The sequence below is a fragment of the Ascaphus truei genome, chromosome 16 (genome assembly GCF_040206685.1).
Source record: "Ascaphus truei isolate aAscTru1 chromosome 16, aAscTru1.hap1, whole genome shotgun sequence".
Classification (NCBI taxonomy): Eukaryota; Metazoa; Chordata; class Amphibia; order Anura; family Ascaphidae; genus Ascaphus; species Ascaphus truei.
The window spans coordinates 31,594,858-31,613,060 of NC_134498.1; the positions used below are offsets into that span (position 1 = coordinate 31,594,858).

General features: G+C 46.8%; 1 protein-coding gene across 1 annotated transcript in view; it reads right to left on the minus strand.

The window, feature by feature from the left end:
- Positions 1 to 9,872: 9,872 nt before the first annotated feature.
- The window catches only part of PIN4 (peptidylprolyl cis/trans isomerase, NIMA-interacting 4), a 41,857-nt gene continuing 33,526 nt past the window's right edge, over positions 9,873 to 18,203 (minus strand). The window contains exons 4-6 of the mRNA XM_075572971.1: positions 13,500 to 13,573; positions 11,620 to 11,739; positions 9,873 to 10,174 (exon numbers count right to left, since the gene is read on the minus strand). Of these exons, the coding sequence (XP_075429086.1) occupies positions 10,016 to 10,174; positions 11,620 to 11,739; positions 13,500 to 13,573 (353 nt within the window). The 3' untranslated portion in view covers positions 9,873 to 10,015. The remainder of the gene's footprint in view (positions 10,175 to 11,619; positions 11,740 to 13,499; positions 13,574 to 18,203) is intronic.

An 18,203-nucleotide genomic window follows, 5' to 3' on the forward strand; every position in this document is an offset into this window, starting at 1 on the left:
TGACGAATCGGAGTAGTCCCATGAATCAAAAGATGGTATAAAGAAGATCCACAGTCCACAATGTCCCGTTCTTTTACACAGAATTCTGGTCTGAAAATACAAATAAAACAACCATTGCGCAGTACCCTATGGTCAGTATTCCAAGACCCCACCGTTGCTATCTACTTACTTAAAAATAGATAAGAATGGGCCTCAAAAGGTTTCTTTAAGTCCCCCCACGATTGGCTCCGACTGATTCCTGCTGCTGGTATCACGCTTTACACTTCCAGCATCAGCATCACCATACCGATTGGGAACAGAAAGGGGCACCAATAGTATAGCACTATAACATTTATTGTTAAAAAATGACAAGCATAAAAACATGCACTCACATGCGAGAATGCCCTATGCGTGTCCTACAACGTGCCGTCCGCTTCACATGGGAGGATGTCGAGGGATTGCAGGGGGAGGCTGGAGCCGGCGTGGGTCCCCGCTTCGTGGCCGCGACTCGGAGCGCCTAGTCCCTCCTCCGATGACGTTCCCCGTCAATCAACCTCCTTTCCTTCCACAGGGTCTGCACGTTGCAGCACGTTCAACAGGCTCCACCCTACGCGCGTTTCGTGACTCTGACGTCACTTCTTCAGGGGTAATGGAGCTGTGGGGGCACTTGAGGTATTTTATACCCTTGTGCAAAGCTGACAGGGAGTTCCCATTAGTTGAATGTCTGATTGGGAACTCCTGTTGATTGTCCACTTGTTGGCTGATACCTGGCAATTCGTGTGTTTAGCAGGTTTAACCACTTCATGCCTGGACAGCCAATTGCACTAGATGATTACATTCTAGCATGCTGTAAAATACTTTACACAAAATTATTTAATACATCAGTATCATAAAAACCATAATAAAACTCTATAAATTGTAGAAATAAAAAGTAATTAGCAACCCTGTGGCTTATTATTCAATGTGCGAGATAGCTATTTGTATTGATCACTGTTGCTAACAGCATAAAGGACCCAGAGGTGGAAAGAGATTATTTGCATAGCAAAAAAACAAAAAACAGATAACCTGGTTATGCAATATTCAACATCAGCAGTTACAGACCTAACTGTCCCTCAAAAATGCTGCCAGGTCAAATTCGATGTTTAATCCTCTCGGGGTTAAGGTTTTGAGGGTATATATCCAGTAGCTTTCGCGTCTGGATATAAGATTGATTTTATCACCCCCCCTCCAATTCTGCTTGGGGCAGTCAATCCCTTTACAGATTAACCCTTCCGGATTTTGTCCATGTTTATTTTTAAAGTGACTGGAGACGCTATGTGTCTCCAGACCCCTTTTTATATTATAAACATGTTCTGCAAGACGTCGTTTCAATGGTCTACCTGTTCGCCCTACATATTGTAGTCCACAAGGGCACTCCAACAGGTAGACCACAAAAGGAGTCTTGCAGGAAATGAACGATTTGATGGGAAATCTGACACCTGTAACATTGGATTGAAAATGTTTGCATTTACTGCTGTACCTACAGCCAATACATTTGTCACATGTAAAGAATCCGTCCAATTCCTTAAGCCATGTTGTACTTTGTGTTTTTACGGAATTGAACGGACAGCTCGGGGACAGTTGAAGCTTTAGATTATTGGCCCTTTTAAACACTATCTGGGGGTGTTTAGGTAGTATTGTTTTAAGTATAGCATCCCCCTGGAGAATACTCCAATGCTTCCTAATTATTTGTGTTATTTTGTTTGACATCCCATTAAATTTGGTTATAAAGGGGATGAACTCTACACCCTCTACTTGTTTTAATTTCTTTTTGTCCATACTGATAAGGTCATTTCTATCTATGTCCTTTACACTTTCTAAGGCCTTCTCAACCATATTAAGATTATATTCCCTCTGGATAAATTTATCCTTAAGGTCATTGGCCTGCATCTCAAATATTTCTGGTTGAGAGCAATTTCTTTTAGTTCTTAGGAACTGGCCCTTGGGAATATTGTTAATCCATCTATGGTTGTGATGGCTAGACGCCAAAAGGTATGTATTGGCATCTACTTTTTTATAAAAGGTCTTAGTTTGAATAGACCCTCGCTCTATGAACAATGTAAGATCTAAAAAGTCTATACTTGTGGGGCTGATGTTGAAGGTGAATTTTAAGTTCATATTGTTGTTATTTAAGTATTTTTGGAACTCCCCAAGTTCCTCAACACCTCCACCCCAGATACATAGCACGTCGTCTATATAGCGTTTCCATAGTACAAGGCCCGCCCCAAATGGGCCGCCGGAATGGATGTATTCATCCTCCCACATGCCCATAAAGATGTTAGCATAACTAGGGGCGAACCTTGTACCCATGGCAGTGCCACATATCTGGAGGTAGTGGCTGTTGTCATAGCTGAAGAAATTATGTGTAAGTATATACCGTATCCCTTCTATTATAAAATCTCGAAATCCCTGTTCTAGACTATCATCTTGATTTAACACCCTACTGACTGCTCTGATACCCAGGTCATGATTTATGACGGTATACAGAGACGTCACGTCACACGTGACCCAAATATAATGATCTTCCCATTTTTTGTGTAAAGTATTTTACAGCATGCTAGAATGTAATCATCTAGTGCAATTGGCTGTCCAGGCATGAAGTGGTTAAACCTGCTAAACACACGAATTGCCAGGTATCAGCCAACAAGTGGACAATCAACAGGAGTTCCCAATCAGACATTCAACTAATGGGAACTCCCTGTCAGCTTTGCACAAGGGTATAAAATACCTCAAGTGCCCCCACAGCTCCATTACCCCTGAAGAAGTGACGTCAGAGTCACGAAACGCGCGTAGGGTGGAGCCTGTTGAACGTGCTGCAACGTGCAGACCCTGTGGAAGGAAAGGAGGTTGATTGACGGGGAACGTCATCGGAGGAGGGACTAGGCGCTCCGAGTCGCGGCCACGAAGCGGGGACCCACGCCGGCTCCAGCCTCCCCCTGCAATCCCTCGACATCCTCCCATGTGAAGCGGACGGCACGTTGTAGGACACGCATAGGGCATTCTCGCATGTGAGTGCATGTTTTTATGCTTGTCATTTTTTAACAATAAATGTTATAGTGCTATACTATTGGTGCCCCTTTCTGTTCCCAATCGGTATGGTGATGCTGATGCTGGAAGTGTAAAGCGTGATACCAGCAGCAGGAATCAGTCGGAGCCAATCGTGGGGGGACTTAAAGAAACCTTTTGAGGCCCATTCTTATCTATTTTTAAGTAAGTAGATAGCAACGGTGGGGTCTTGGAATACTGACCATAGGGTACTGCGCAATGGTTGTTTTATTTGTGTTTTCAGACCAGAATTCTGTGTAAAAGAACGGGACATTGTGGACTGTGGATCTTCTTTATACCATCTTTTGATTCATGGGACTACTCCGATTCGTCAGGTTTATTATCTGATAGTGCGCCAGGGAATTATTGTCTGTGTTTTATCTGTGTCATTTGTTATCTCTCTCAGTGGAAGCTCATGAATATTCATGAGCACTCCTGCACTGACATGACATGTGCTAGAGGGAGGGCAGGGCTGGCAAAGGGGTGTGCCAGGGCTTGTGACAGGACATGAAGGGGCAGTGCCTTAGCAAATGGCTGTTAAAATAGAATATTTGAAAATTGGTCTTTCTAAGTTGTTTTCTTAAAAACAGAAAATGCTAAAAGTATTTTTTCTTACTACAGAACTGATTTACAGTATTAAAAAAAACAGACATGCAGGATATTGACTGCGCCTGCGTGTACTGTTGTTCTCTTTGAGATGGGAGCGTTTCAGAACTGATAGTTGTCTTAATCCTCAAATCCTTTCAGAGATGGCAGCTTGCTGTTTACTGCGCTTGAGTCGAACGCCCAACCCCCCCCCCCTCTCGCAACAGAGTCGTCTGTGTCCTTACATACTGTATTGTGTTCTTAATCCTCTAATCCTTTCAGAGATGGCAGCTCCCCCTCTCGCAACCCCCCCTCCTCTCGCACCAGAGTCATACATTTTCTGATGTTAGTTAGTCGTGTTCTTAATCCGTCCAAACCTCACACTGCCTGCGTGTACTCTAATCCTTGTAGACATGGGAGCTTCAGTAGCTGATTAATGCACATGACTCAGCCCCCCCCCCAACCCTTTGAGGCTTATTTTACAGTAACGCTTTGGAAAATCCCTTCTCGGTTTTGAAATGTAAATCTGATTTGCACAGCATAGTCAGAATTGAGAGTTAAAAAGACCTTAAACTGATGTTGGTTTGTCATTCATTCTTATTCATTGGTGTACTGAAGGGGTGGGGGGGTTGTGGTTGTTGTCAATGATTATGATTAGCAGTAATGTGAATAAATATTCATTTTATTTTCTCAGGAACCAAAAAATACAAAAATAAAAATAATCATGAATAATACATACAGTAATGCTGTCTTAAGTTCTTCTGGCAGATTGAAATTGGATAAACATTTTTAAAACATGGGGAAACATGAATAATGCACATTTATAAGAATATTATTTAATAATATATAAGTACTGTAATGTATAATATATATATGTATAATATATATATGTATAATATATATATATTATTTTTTTCGTCTGTATCTTGTTCCTCCCTCTGTGAACAGTACTGTACTGTACAGTAGTTCATTGAAAGAGGAGAGGTTTTGTGTACATCACTACTGCTGTTTATATACTGTACATTTGACTGTACAAGCAGAGTAGACTGGACACAGCACCCCACCCACCTCCCACCAGGTCACCCTTTTACTGAAACGACAAGAAAACAACAAATTAGTGTAGTTATGTGCGTACTGTATTATTATTGAGTACTGTACATGGCTGGTGCTGCTTGAGCAGTTAGTAGGCGGTTACCGTAGTACTGTCAAACTAGTCTACTGTTTACTGGAACTACTGTACTGTATACTCTGACTACTGTTAAATACTACAGTATGTACTGTAACCTGATGGCTGGTGCTGCTCTCTCTGTAAAGAAAAAACTGTAACTACTGTATACTGTACTCTGACTATTGGGAAAGAAAAAAATCTGTCCCATACTTACCTGTATCATACTGTACTTACAATACTACAGCACAGCACTACTTTCCTGATGCTTATCCATTGCGCGCGATCACAATGGGCAACACAGTGGCAATATGGTCTATATATTTATTGCAGCGTTCCACGGTGAGTACATCATTCCAAAAACTCAGTATGCTTTTCAACAACTCGTCCTTTTTGGAGGGTTTCGCCACTCTCCGGATATGGTCCTTCAGTTGATGCCAGACCATTTCGATCGGATTGAAGTCTGGCGATCTGTCATTGGAAAAAAAGTACAATTAGTTTAAGAGGTACAGTACACAGTAAAAAAAGTGTCAGGCAGAAAAAGCGAAAGGCGGCAGCCGTTTCCACGCCAAGGCCAAAGCGACAGGCTAAGGCCAATAAAGAAAACCTTCCGCCGACCCCAAAGGCTAAGGGTTTTCATAGACGTAAGCCTTATTATGTCAAGAAAATATACGGCGATGTACTGTCGACGCAAAACGATTGGCAGCCAACCCATCGAACCCGCAGACCACCACCTCCCATACGCTTCGACGACTCTGCCGCCGCTGCCCCGGAAATCTTCAGGCCGTCTTGTCCACCCCTCGTCGAAGACGCTGCCGCCTCTGAAATCCACGGGTCACTTTCTCCTTTGCTCTTGGACGACTCTGCATCTCGCCCGGAAATCCAAAGGTCACTTTCTCCATCCCTCTTCGACGACGCTGCCGCTTCTCCTCTACCGGATATCTACAGGTCACCTCCTCCACCCTTCTCATCCTCCGTTGCACCCATCCACCCAGATGTCCAGACGCCATGCACAAGAAGCAGCTCGTTAGACCGGATGCTCAATGGGATAAGTGTGGATATCCCCGGGAACTCTATTGTGCTGGCAAAGATAGATTTGCTTCTGGAGACAATGGTAGCTATGGAGCAGCGGATGCAGAAGATAGAGGCTGACATAGCGGGCATACATTATTTGCTCGGTGTTCATGCCCCTGTTTCCCAGGCGCTGGAGCAGGGGGTTGACATGGATGTGATGAATGGGACCTTCGACCCCCTTCCATCACCAAGCGCACCCCCTCCACCAGAAGATGTAGTGTACCAGTACATGGATGCCGTTGAGGATAACATGACAACCCCGTCAAGACCACGCCAGGAGACAACACGGCGACCAAGACCGGAGGAAAGCTTACTCCCAGACAACCTACCGTCGCCTCAAGTACACCCACTCCCAGAAGACCTACACCCGTTCGCATTGATGTGGTGCCCGATATCACCCTGCGTCATATGCCAGTGGCACTCAGGGAAAAGTATAGGGTGATGAGTGCTGGTGCACCCCACAAGTATGCCTTGTTACTTTTTAGGCACCAGGTTCCCTACTCGTTGTACTGCGACTGGGCCTTCAGAGTGAACTACGAAGGAAATCGCGTAAAAAAGGCGCTTCCTGTCAATTTAAGACAGAACATTATGGACGAATTGCGGCGCTTTTATCCAATTACAGATCCTGTAATGACGGGCGTTCGAGACTGCATTAATGGCGTTTTGCGCCATGCAAGGCAGCGGCCATGGACGGACCATGTGGAGCACATACCTGTACAGTTGTGCTGAACTGTATTGTGCATGTTTTGACCTGCTGTACTTAAAGGAGATGTTGTTGTGTGTTTTGTAACTTGTATTTACTGTATACACAAATGTTGCAACTTGTAACACACAGGACCTACAATACTGTGCTGTACCTGCACAATTCCAGTTCCTGAAGGCCTCAAACAGGCATGGTTTTCAAGGTAAGGTTGTCCTGAAAACCGGGCCTGCCTGCTGCCCTCGAGGACTGTCGTGGTGCAGTGGTGCAATGGTGCAGGCCTGACTGGCCGTTTTGCACACCATCCCAATGTACTGTATACTGTACTGTATGTTTTTTTAATAAAGGAGATGTTGATTTTTGTCACAGGTACAGTTACATTTTTTAACTTGCTGTACTTAAATAAAGATGTGTGTTTTTCAACTTGTATTTGTACTGGTGCAGACTGCTTTTCAGACCATCCCACTGTATACAGTATGTTTTGACTTTAATAAAGGGGATGTTGGGTTTTGTATAATTTATGAATAAATAATTTGTTTTTAAAGCATGTGACTGTAAACCATACTGACTGACTGTAAATGTTTTAACTTTATATACATAAATAAATGTTTTCACTACTGTAGCAGTAAACCATACACCTGTTGATGTTTTGAATTGCTGTGCACTTAAAATGTTTGTACAGTATTTGTAAATAAATGTTTTTGTACTTACAGTACTCCACCAATAAAAGAACATGTTTATTTGTTTTACATTGTTCAATTGGCTCCATTGTAACAAAACACAGTGTTTCTAGAATGTTGGGGCATACTGGACTGCACTGTATACTGTAGGCATGCTCAGTACAAGAGTATCAAAAAAATAGAAGACGCATACTGTACTGTTCTGTATGAGCTGTCAGTGTAATACATGTAGAATAAATGCATAGTTTTTATTTTTCCGGGATTATTACACACTATATAAAACTGTATTGTATACTGTACGGCCGGAAAACATCAGCATACTGTTTCAGGTACAGTATTCTATCCTAATCAATAACAACGGCAACTAAACTGTAGACTCCGGTACGTGGCTTTTTAAATCCGAATCAGCAATGTGCAACGATATTATCCATCGAAATCCCTCCATTAGCCGTTTTATTTTCTGAGGAAAAACAAAAAGAAAAGTTTCACTGTAATGTTCAGCCCCCTAAAGACGTTCCCAGCTAGTCCCACCAATAATTTTCTCGGGTCGGGGGGGGGGGGGGCGTCTCCGGTTTACATGCGCGTGCGCCTACCGTCGATGTAATGACACGCATATGCGTTTCAAGAAGGTTCCAATGCGCATGCGCCTAGCGTTCCACCAATAGCTCAATATCTGCAGTACAGTACTGTAGAAGCCGCTCAGCCAATGATATTGCTTACAGGAGAATCGCTTGACTTTCAAATCGCGCCGATATTGTTACTGTATTGTCAAAATAAAAAAAAAACACAGAAAATAATACGGCAACAATACTAACAATACTCACCATAGAATTTCCCATTCAGCTGGCACCGGCGCCGGTCCACTGCCAGTCCAGTGTTCCTGGTCATCCTTGTTGATAGTTTGCAGCGGGACTAGTCCACCTGTATTCAGCTGATGAGGCTGGAAATTGCTTAGGTACATGGAAGCTTGCTCGAAACTGCACGCGAAATCCGGCTCAGGCTCACTGACGGTGGGAACGTTATCGGAAGACGGTGCCGATGCATAGCTTGGCAGCGAATGTTGTTTCTTGGTTGGTTTTAACATGGCCCTTTGCCTTTTGCCGTCTGCACGATCATAGATACAGGAAAAAAACGGTGATACACACCAATACCCTCACAATTCATGAATATCTGCCATCTGGCGGACACGCGAATAATTGCAACCTATTAAATCCGAACCATTCTCAATAAACGCATCAACCGCGCGTCAACCCATGGCTGAGAACGCAAAATGAGTGCGGCATGCTCCGGGTGAAGTGCGTCACATTCCAGGAAAAAGCCAGTGAAAAACCGGCGATGTGTTAGACTCAGATGCGCCGCAGCAGTATATCTTCATTTTGTTTTATGTACCTGGGAAGCTCCTGAATATCCAATCCCTTTATAGATCAGTGTTTCTGATCTACCATAAGCGTGAGTTGCAATCTTTGCATTTGTTACACCTTCACTTGCATTTGATATAAGTTCCACATAAGCGCAAACTCTTAAGTCTGTTTGTTGCTATTTCTAGGGTTCTTGAGAAACACCCTTCTGTGAGCTGCTCCTCTCTACATGTATTAATCACCATTTATAGGTTGTTATTCACTATTCACCCTTTAAGTGATTTAGGTTTGCGCTTTTTTGTTTTAGTTTCCTAGGTAAAGATGGTGTTTGGTGCTCTACTTGGGCACAGAACGCGATTTAGGCAGGGGAGTCCGTGATCACATGATCGCTCCGCGAAGTGGTCATGCAATCTCTATGCGGAAGGGACTGGGCCAATTTTGGAGCCTTGGCCCCTCCAGCACTTAAAGGGTTTAGAAAAAGGAAACGACAGGAGAACGGCCAGTTGAATTTAAGGGTTTCTGAATTGGAAAGGGGTTGTCAAGTGTTTTCTTTAGCCTAATGCCACCCTGTCCTTATCAGACAACTAATGAAATTTGCTTACTGTATTTACCAGCTGACTTTATATATGATTTTTGAAGTGAAACTGCTTTTCCGGCACCTACAGCGTTTTGATGGGGAAAATGTCCTTCGTTGTCACAAAAACGCATGGCGGAAGTGACGTCATGACGCAGGAACGTCCGCGGGCCTCAGCGCATGCGCAGAAGGATCCTCGGGCTTCTGGAGCAGCCCCAACACGTGGGAGACAGAAAACAGACACACACCGAGGGAGACACCCACACAAAGAGGAATTCACAGTTAGTATACATATAGAAGTACAAATAGCTAAAACGGGGTGTGGGCCGAGCACGCGCATTCAAGGACAAACTTATTTGCATTTTGTCACTGAAATTTGTTTTGATTTATAAATTAAAAACATGACAAATACAATTTCTGTGACCAAACAGTGACAAAGGACAAAGAAGTTTCACTTAAAATGTAACAAAAGAGAACTAGTTCTGGTCGCAGGGTCCCCAATAGAAAAATGCAACCTTCCATCGGCCGCCAGCATAAGACTCACTCCGGCAACCATTTTGTTTGCACAAGTATTCTTACCTGGTGAAAAAATCTGTTTAACACCTATCATGAAACATCGCTAAAACTAGAAAACACCCTTTATAAACTGTAGAAAAAAAGCTTGTCACATGGCTGAGTGCCTTCACTTTATTGTGACCTATACCAAGTGCCACTGAACCATTAAGAGGTGGACCCCATTTCTCTAAACAAAAATAAATCCAAAAGGAGCAGGATTCCTTAGTTCGTTATGGGTGGAGAAGAGAGAAAAACACTCCATTATTTCCTCCCTTCCACCATGATGATGTGGTATCCAAACTTGGTCTTCACAGGAGGGTCAGTATACACTGGCTTGTCCATCGTGCTCACTGACAGAGCAAATGCAGCATCTTGGAAAGGTCCCACCATTGACCCTCTGGTCATCCAACCAAGATCTCCCTGAAGGAGTCAATAGAAAAAGGCAGATATTAACAAAAACCCTTTCTCTTCTGTCTCCAGCTCCCATCCTCGTGCACCTCAGACTGAAGGTTGCTTCATCATCAGCTGAATATTTATTTCCTAGAAATATTCCGCGTATGAGGATATTGCTAAAAGCCTTTGCTCTTGGAGAAGACTGCAACAGATAAACAAATGGTACAGTTAACAATGACCCAATATTTTAACAATGGTTTTATCAAAGCAAAATGTGGTTTCCAACAGAGGAGGTTCCACTAGAACTAAGCTCTTCAGCTTTTGGCCCATGGGCCAAATCCTTCTCCAGAAGGTCCTTGAACTGTCTACCCAACCTAATTTTATTGCAGTTGCTCGGGCATGTAAATGCATGTTTTCATACTTAAACTCACTATAAATAGAAAGTTGATAACATATCTGTATGGTGCAGATGTTATAAACGCTTATAATATGTATGGCAACTTTTTCAATCTACATAACATTTTGTTGCTGTACATTCTGGTCCTCCAACTTGTAAATGTTTTCTACACCAGCCCTTTGGATAATTTGTTGAAGAGCATTGCCCTACAGTGTAAAAGCCTTGTTCAAGGCACTCAATCTAATATAAATGTATTCATCAGTAGAGGTGACATGTTTAAGGGGTTCACCATCTAGGTAACTGAAGACTGTCACATAAATCTAACATTTATAAAGTATTTTTTTCACGGTATGAATTCAGTTTGTAAAACATGAGCTAAGATTCGGGAGGGGGTTTGATTTCCTCTGGCTATTCCTATTTGTGTGATATCACTGTGCGCTAAACACTACTTTGCACAGGCAAAGCCCCCTCCCCATCGCTTTCTCCTTATCGGCTGTAACAGTGACATGGTGGGCTGCAGGTTGAGGTTCTGGAATGCCACGGCCTGGGACGGCACAGGCGCTGAACACCAACAGCCCTAATGATGTACCAAATTAGTCATAGACACATGCTCGTTCTCTAGGGGTAGATGAGGCCGAGAACAAATGGAGAGAAGAAGGCGGTGCGCCTTCTCCATTTGTTCTTTGCCAGCACCTTGGTAGGAGCACGCCGACAGCGCCAGGATCCCACACACCAACAGTGAGTTATGCATTGATTTGTTCCGGTTTCTTCTTGCAAAGTGTTCCTCAGTGAAGAGGTTATAGAGGGGCCGGATACCACTGTGTTATAGAGTGTGGCTACGTGGGATTTCTCTAACATTGCGTTGTATATACGTCTCAATATAGTATTTGTGCCTGATCTAGTCTGAGTAGCGTCGCTGAGGGAAGTGGTGTCCCCATTTCTCCAGAAGTAGATCAGGCTGAGCATGCTTACAGAAACGGAAGTGGAGCCCTCTCGACTTCTTTCTGAGCCATCTGGCGCCTGGTTGTGGTCATGTGAGAAAGGGTTGACACAAATTACAATATAGGACGAGTACCCCTTGCCTGGCTTTATCTTCACTGTACTGCGTAGCCACCTCGCTGAACCGCACCCCAGATTTCAGCTTTTCCATCGCTTCCATAACCTTCCCGTGCTTCTCACACAAGATGTGCCTCACCTGAGGGAAGGAATAAAGAGATTACCGCCCAACAAGGACACACCTCCGTCCACATGGCTATTTCTTTCAAAATCTCTACCCCCAGCTGTATAATACGGGGTCCGTTTGACTTAGTTCTCTCGCTAATCTTTAAAGTGTGTGTGTGTGTGGTCAGAGCTAGAGCTATATATATATCCCAACAGACCACAACCTGATCCTGTCGCTATTTTGAGGTCTGCGGACATGTTCTGCCCTGTACTGAAGCAAGGGAAACCGGGGAGGCCCGGATGTCAGGCAACGGGATGGGACATTTGGTCACAGCCACTGCGCACCAACCAAATGGCCGGCGCTTTGTCGCAGATGAACCCTCCGCCGCAGCCAATTCGCTGCTGGGATCCCCGCCTCTGGTCACTTCTAAGGTAAGTTTTATTACAGTTTAGGGTAAGGGGCTAATTTAAGGGTTTTAGCGGTTAGGGTAGGGGTTAATTGAAGGGGTTTTAGCGGTTATTGTAAGGGGATTTAAGGTAAGGGCATAGGGTAGGGGGTATACTTACCATAGCGGCCGGCAGCGGAGTAAATCGTGGCAAAGCGCCGGCGCCCATTTGGTTGCAGCGAAACAACCACGACCAAATGTCCTAGACCTGGGGTGCACAAACTTTTTGCCGCACCCTCTGCCTGCTCTCCTCCGTTGTTTCCTCCCCCCCCCCCCACTACCCCTACATCGCACAGCGTCAAATAACGTCACAGGGTCGTGCGACATTACGTGACAAATGACATCACATTACCATGGCAACCGTTATGTTAAGTGTCGCCGTATTGCCATGGTCACGCGTCCTGAAGCCAGCTTAATCTCAGTAAGTAGAGGTTGTAGAGGCCTCGCGCAGTCCCCCGGCATTTAATTTAAATGCTTTGGGGAAGAGTGCGGGACCTCTGCAACCGCCCGCGCCCCCTTAAAAAAAAATCTTGACCCCCCAGTTTGCGCACCGCTGTACCTAGACCGGCAGGGATCCCTTCTGTTCTGGTAAGATAAAAAAAATTGTTTCCCAAAATAATGAAAACATGGAAGTGAAGGGTCTCCTCTTCCGTTCCCATCACGTTCACCGCTCCGTGGAGGTAGAGATCTCCTCTAGAAAGCGGCGTTATCAGCATAACATTGGCTGAACATTAGAAGGGCTCCTGGCGTGCCAGCTCTCGGTCATTATGGCAGCCTTAGGTTTAACGTATCATGCGTTTCATTACACATCAATATACACTGTCAACATTATACAGGAACCATTTTTGGGTGGGGTTCCTGTACATACGAAATCCATAATACATAATGTAAAGATGTATAAACCCAGCACCTCACTCAGCCATAGTTCCAGTCCCCAATAACGACCATTGAGTATATGTGTATATAAAGATACTTCACCCAACCCAAATTGGAAGGAAAAGGCCCAGCACCACACTTTGGATGCATGTGGCTGTTTCATTAGTCTTTTTTATTATCATTGCAGCGCTGGGTCTTCTTTTTCCAATTTGGTTTGGGTGAAGTATCGTTATATTTTACTATTCCGAGCCGTGTACTTGCCCTTATATGACAGGTGCCATGCGGAGGTGTGCCTACGACGCACGGTGTATGGTGCATGCGCACATACACACTGTTAGACAAACCAATGTTGAAGGGTTAAATAAAGCAGGTCCGAGAAAAAGAATTCCTGGAGAATTTCACAATGAGATACTTGGGATGAAACCAGTAAAGTGAAAGATATTTGCACATGTAAATGTACATACACACTGACCTTGACAGCATTTCCACCTTTGGGGGTTTTCGTCTTTTTATCATCATCTGCCACTTCCCCTCCGCCTGCACCGCCTATATACAAAATAAATGTATATATCACACAAAGAGTGACAATGTGTCACCTTTTGCCTGGAATATCCATGCACATGGAGCCCATATAAGCAAATGCATCGCTGTTGACACAGCATGGGACTATATCTATATAGTCATCGACAAATGCGGTCGCAGTGGAGACTGCATTTTACCCCCTGGCGAGGTGCTGCGGCGGTATTTTCCCCCGACTGGACGTGACGCCATGACGCTACACGGTGATTGCTCTGCACTGGACGCTTTTTGCATCTCTTGGACGATTGAACTACGACCCCCCACATGCTCATGGCCGTTGACTTTTGACGCCGCCCCTCAGTGACGTCCCTTCCCCTGTTCGTGCGAGGACTCTGCCCGCCATTTTTCGCCGCAGTATGCGTCGGAGCTTCCTCCCGAGCTGTGCTCGCCCCACCCTCCAATACCGTGGGGAACCCGCCCGGACAGCCCTCTCCCCTCCCCCCCTCACCAGAGCCCGGTTCCAGAAAGGCAGAGCGGTGTCTCCCCAGCACGGATGTGGCGGATTGTACCCGGGGCCCCCTCCTACCACCAGATATTAGTGAGGGAAAAGAGCCGGCCCGCGCAGGTGAGGAGACACGATCACGGCCGGAGCCCCGAGCGCACACATCTGTCAGTCACACTCACATCTATACATATAGGTGCACCCCCTATAAATAATATATACACACCCCTATACATATTATATACACCCTTATACATATCACACACCCTTTACGTATTACATATGCACCCCTATACATAACAGTCAGTCAGTCAGTCAGTCAGTAAACCACCCAGTCAGTGTCACCCACCCAGTCTAGTCTCACACACACACACACACACACACACACACACACACACACACACACTTCTTAGTAGGAATGTATTCAATTTTTTTAAAGTGGGTGGGGCTAGGTGGCGAGTAGATTTTTTTGGTTCGGCAAGTAGATTTATGTGTGATTTGTCAAGAGATAGATAGGCTTAGATATATAAATATATATAGTGTTCGACAAACCTATACATTTGCACGCCCCGGGCGAGTGGATTTAACACTGTGGCGAGCTCCTATTGGCCCAAGCAGCACACGTGTGGTACTAGGTGGCGAGTAGCGACCACAATATATATATATATATGTATATATATATATATATATATAAATTTATATATATGTAGAGGTATCAGTACCGTGTTAGCCGAGCTTCAATAATCAAAAAATAAATAGATGATACCGTTCTGTGGCTAACGAAATGCTTTTATTTGTGCGAGCTTTCGAGATGGCTAGAGGTGTTAAATGGTTCCTGAAAGAAAGTGATGTAAGAGTGTGTGTGTGTGTGTGTGTGTGTGTGTGTGTGAATATAAATGAATGGAGAGCCCACAGTGTATACAGTGCTATACAAAAGGGGTGTGTGGCGTGGGAGTTAATGAAAATGGTGTGTGGAAATGTGGGAGCTAGTATCCACACACACTTTTAGTTATGCCACTATCTCCCACATTTCCACACCTACCCACACCATTTTCATTAACTCCCACGCCACACACCCCTTTTGTTATAGCACTGTATACACGGTGGGCTCTCCATTCATTTACTGCTGCGGCCAAGTTTATTCGAGCATTTGCCCGTTCTTGGCCGCAGCAGTAGCCTGGCGCGCGCCCGAGAGTGACGGGCCGCGGCGCCGAAGCAGCGGAAGAGCGCCCTCCGATCGGGGCGCTCTCTCCTACCGCTGCCGGGTCCGCCGGGTCCCTCGGAACCCCCTGCCGTGTAGGTGTGGAAATGTGGGAGATAGTATCCACACACACTTTTAGTTATGCCACTATCTCCCACATTTCCACACACCATTTTCATTAACTCCCACTCCACACACCCCTTTTGTATAGCACTGTATACACTGTGGGCTCTCCATTCATTTATATTCACACACACTCTTACATCACTTTCTTTCAGGAACCATTTAACACCTCTAGCCATAAATCTCATCCACACCGGGGGAAGGACTAGCACAGATAACATTCCAAGAGACACTTTTTTTAAGTATTCCATTTGCTTGCTTCATTCATTGTAACATCGCCGGAAGAAGAGATCAGTGTATCTCGAAAGCTCGCACAAATAAAAGCATTTCGTTAGCCACAAAACGGTATCAATATATATATAATATACACCACCACTACAAAGGGCAGGGGGAGGGAGGGCAGGGGCGAAGGGCAGGGGAGGGAGGGCAGGGGGCAAAGGGCAGGGAGGGCAGGGGGAGGGAGGGCAGGGGGCAAAGGGCGAGGGGGAGGGAGGGCAGGGGGCAAAGGGCTGGGGGGGCAGGTGGAGAGTGGCAGGGGACAAAGGCCAGGGGGAGGGAGGGCAGGGGGCAAAGCCAGGGGGAGGGAGGGCAGGGGGCAAAGGCCAGGGGGAGGGAGGGAGGGGGCAAAGGGCAGGGGGCAAAGGGCAGGGGGGCAAGGGGCATGGGAGGGTAGGGGGGCAGGGAGGGTAGGGGGGACAGGAGGGTAGGGGGACAGGGAGGTAGGGGGACAGGAAGGGTAGGGGGGCAGGGAGGGTAGGGGGGGCAAAGGGCAGGGGGAGTCAGGGACGCGTTTAATAACCCATTCCCCTGCGTTTACTGACCTTGCACGCTCCGGTGAGGAGGTGCTGCGCCTTTCGCGGGGGAGAGGCGGAGACAGCTGGAGGAGCGGCGGAGACAGCCGGAGGAGCGGCGGAGACAGCCGGAGGAGCGGCCTGTGTGAGGGGAGAGCCGCAGAGAGCGTGCTCTGTGTGTGGGTGGGGGGGATAAGCGGGGTGGGGGGGTGAGCGGGGGGGAGATCAGGGGGGGGGGGGTGGCGTGAGCGGGGGGAGGGGGGGTGAGCGGGGTGGGGGTGAGGGAGTGACTTATGGGTGGTGAGAGCCGTGGGGAGCGCTCTCGGGGATGGTCAGCTGGGGGGAGCGGCCTATGTGAGGGGAGAGCGCCGCAGAGAGCGTGGGGGAGGGGGGTGGGTGGTGTGTGTGTGTGTGTCTCCGTCTCTCCTTTGGCCCGTCACTCCGCCTCAGGCCATGAGAGGTGTGCGGAGGCGGGCGGGCCAAGGGAGCAATCTCATTGGCCTGGCCCAAGGGTCCAATGGGATTGCCGCTAGGGACACAGGGACGGACACAGGGAGACACATACAGACATAGACACATAAGACGCTTTCACAAATATATAGTAAGATTTACACTAACAAACATTATACACTTTATTAATCCAATCACTTCGACGATCATACCTCATGCACATGACATTCGGTCTCACTTTATGACCACTTCACTTCTATCTATCATATATATATGTTTTTAAATTAACACTTACGGTAGCGCTCTTTGCACTACATTGCTCGTGAGGAGAAAAAAAAAGAAAAAAATATATACATATATGCATACACACACAAAGATGACAACATGGTCAAAAACACAAAAAAATCTATACACACGTGTGTGTGTGTGTGTGTGTGTGATCCACAGGGCGGTGGTTACAATCCTGACTATCAATGTTTACGGGATCGGGATGCCAGGTGTGACACTGCGGCTCCCGTTAGGCGCGCAACTACCCTCTCCCCTCCTCCCTGTACCTTTCCCTCCCTTCCCGCCGCTCTTTCCTTTCGGCGGCATCTCTCTGCTTTGCCACTTCTGGGGGAGGGCGTCGCGTCACCTACGTCATCAAAGCGCCTAGACCGCACAGCACCACCTTCCTCTTGTCACAAGGAGTAGAGGCGGGTGAGGCCTCGTTCAGGGTGCAGGCTTCGGAGGGAGGGCGTTCTGCCGTGCGAGCTGCCGTGGGACACAAAGTATTCAAATTGAATCCTGGTTGTCAGGGTAGCAGCTGCACTGTCTCCGAAGCCAGGAGTTGACGCTGGCTACAGTTTCAATAAACGAAAAAATCATTTTTTGAAGCTGCAGCAGCGTCACTGGGACTTAGGCAGCCAATGAAATCATTCTTGAGAATGATTTCATGACTGCAACTTGGATCCCTAAGCTGCCGTCTGTAGCCCCGCCCCCTCCAACTCCTGAAAAACGGCTGCTGGGGATGAACACACATCGCCCAGCAGACTGCCGCCCTCCCTCCCGCCCTCCCTCCAACTCCTGTCTCTGGCACCTTGAACGAGGCCTTAGGAGAGCGCCCCCCGCGGCGGGGCGGAGGCTGTCTCCGTCGGTGTGATTTGGGCGGGCTCAGGGCGGAGGTCAGGATGCGGAGAAGGTAGAGGCGCTATCATTGTTATACACAGGGAATGAGATAAATCACTCACTCCCCTTCCTCTCCTACCTTCTACAGCACTCCCGCAGTAGATGGGGAGGCTGCAGTCTCTCCACCCCGCTAAATGTCGGCTATTGACCAGAATTGCCTGAGACGAACCCCAGTCTGCCACACATTCACTCTAGATAATCCGTCCGACAACATGGGAGCTACCTGGTGCTTCCCCCCTCCCCCCCTCCCTTCCCCCCTCCACCTCTCCCTTCCCCCCCCTCCACTCTCCCTTCCCCCCCCTCCACTCTCCCTTCCCCCCCCTCCACTCTCCCTTCCCCCCCCCTCCACTCTCCCTTCCCCCCCCTCCACTCTCCCTTCCCCCCCCTCCACTCTCCCTTCCCCCCCTCCACTCTCCCTTCCCC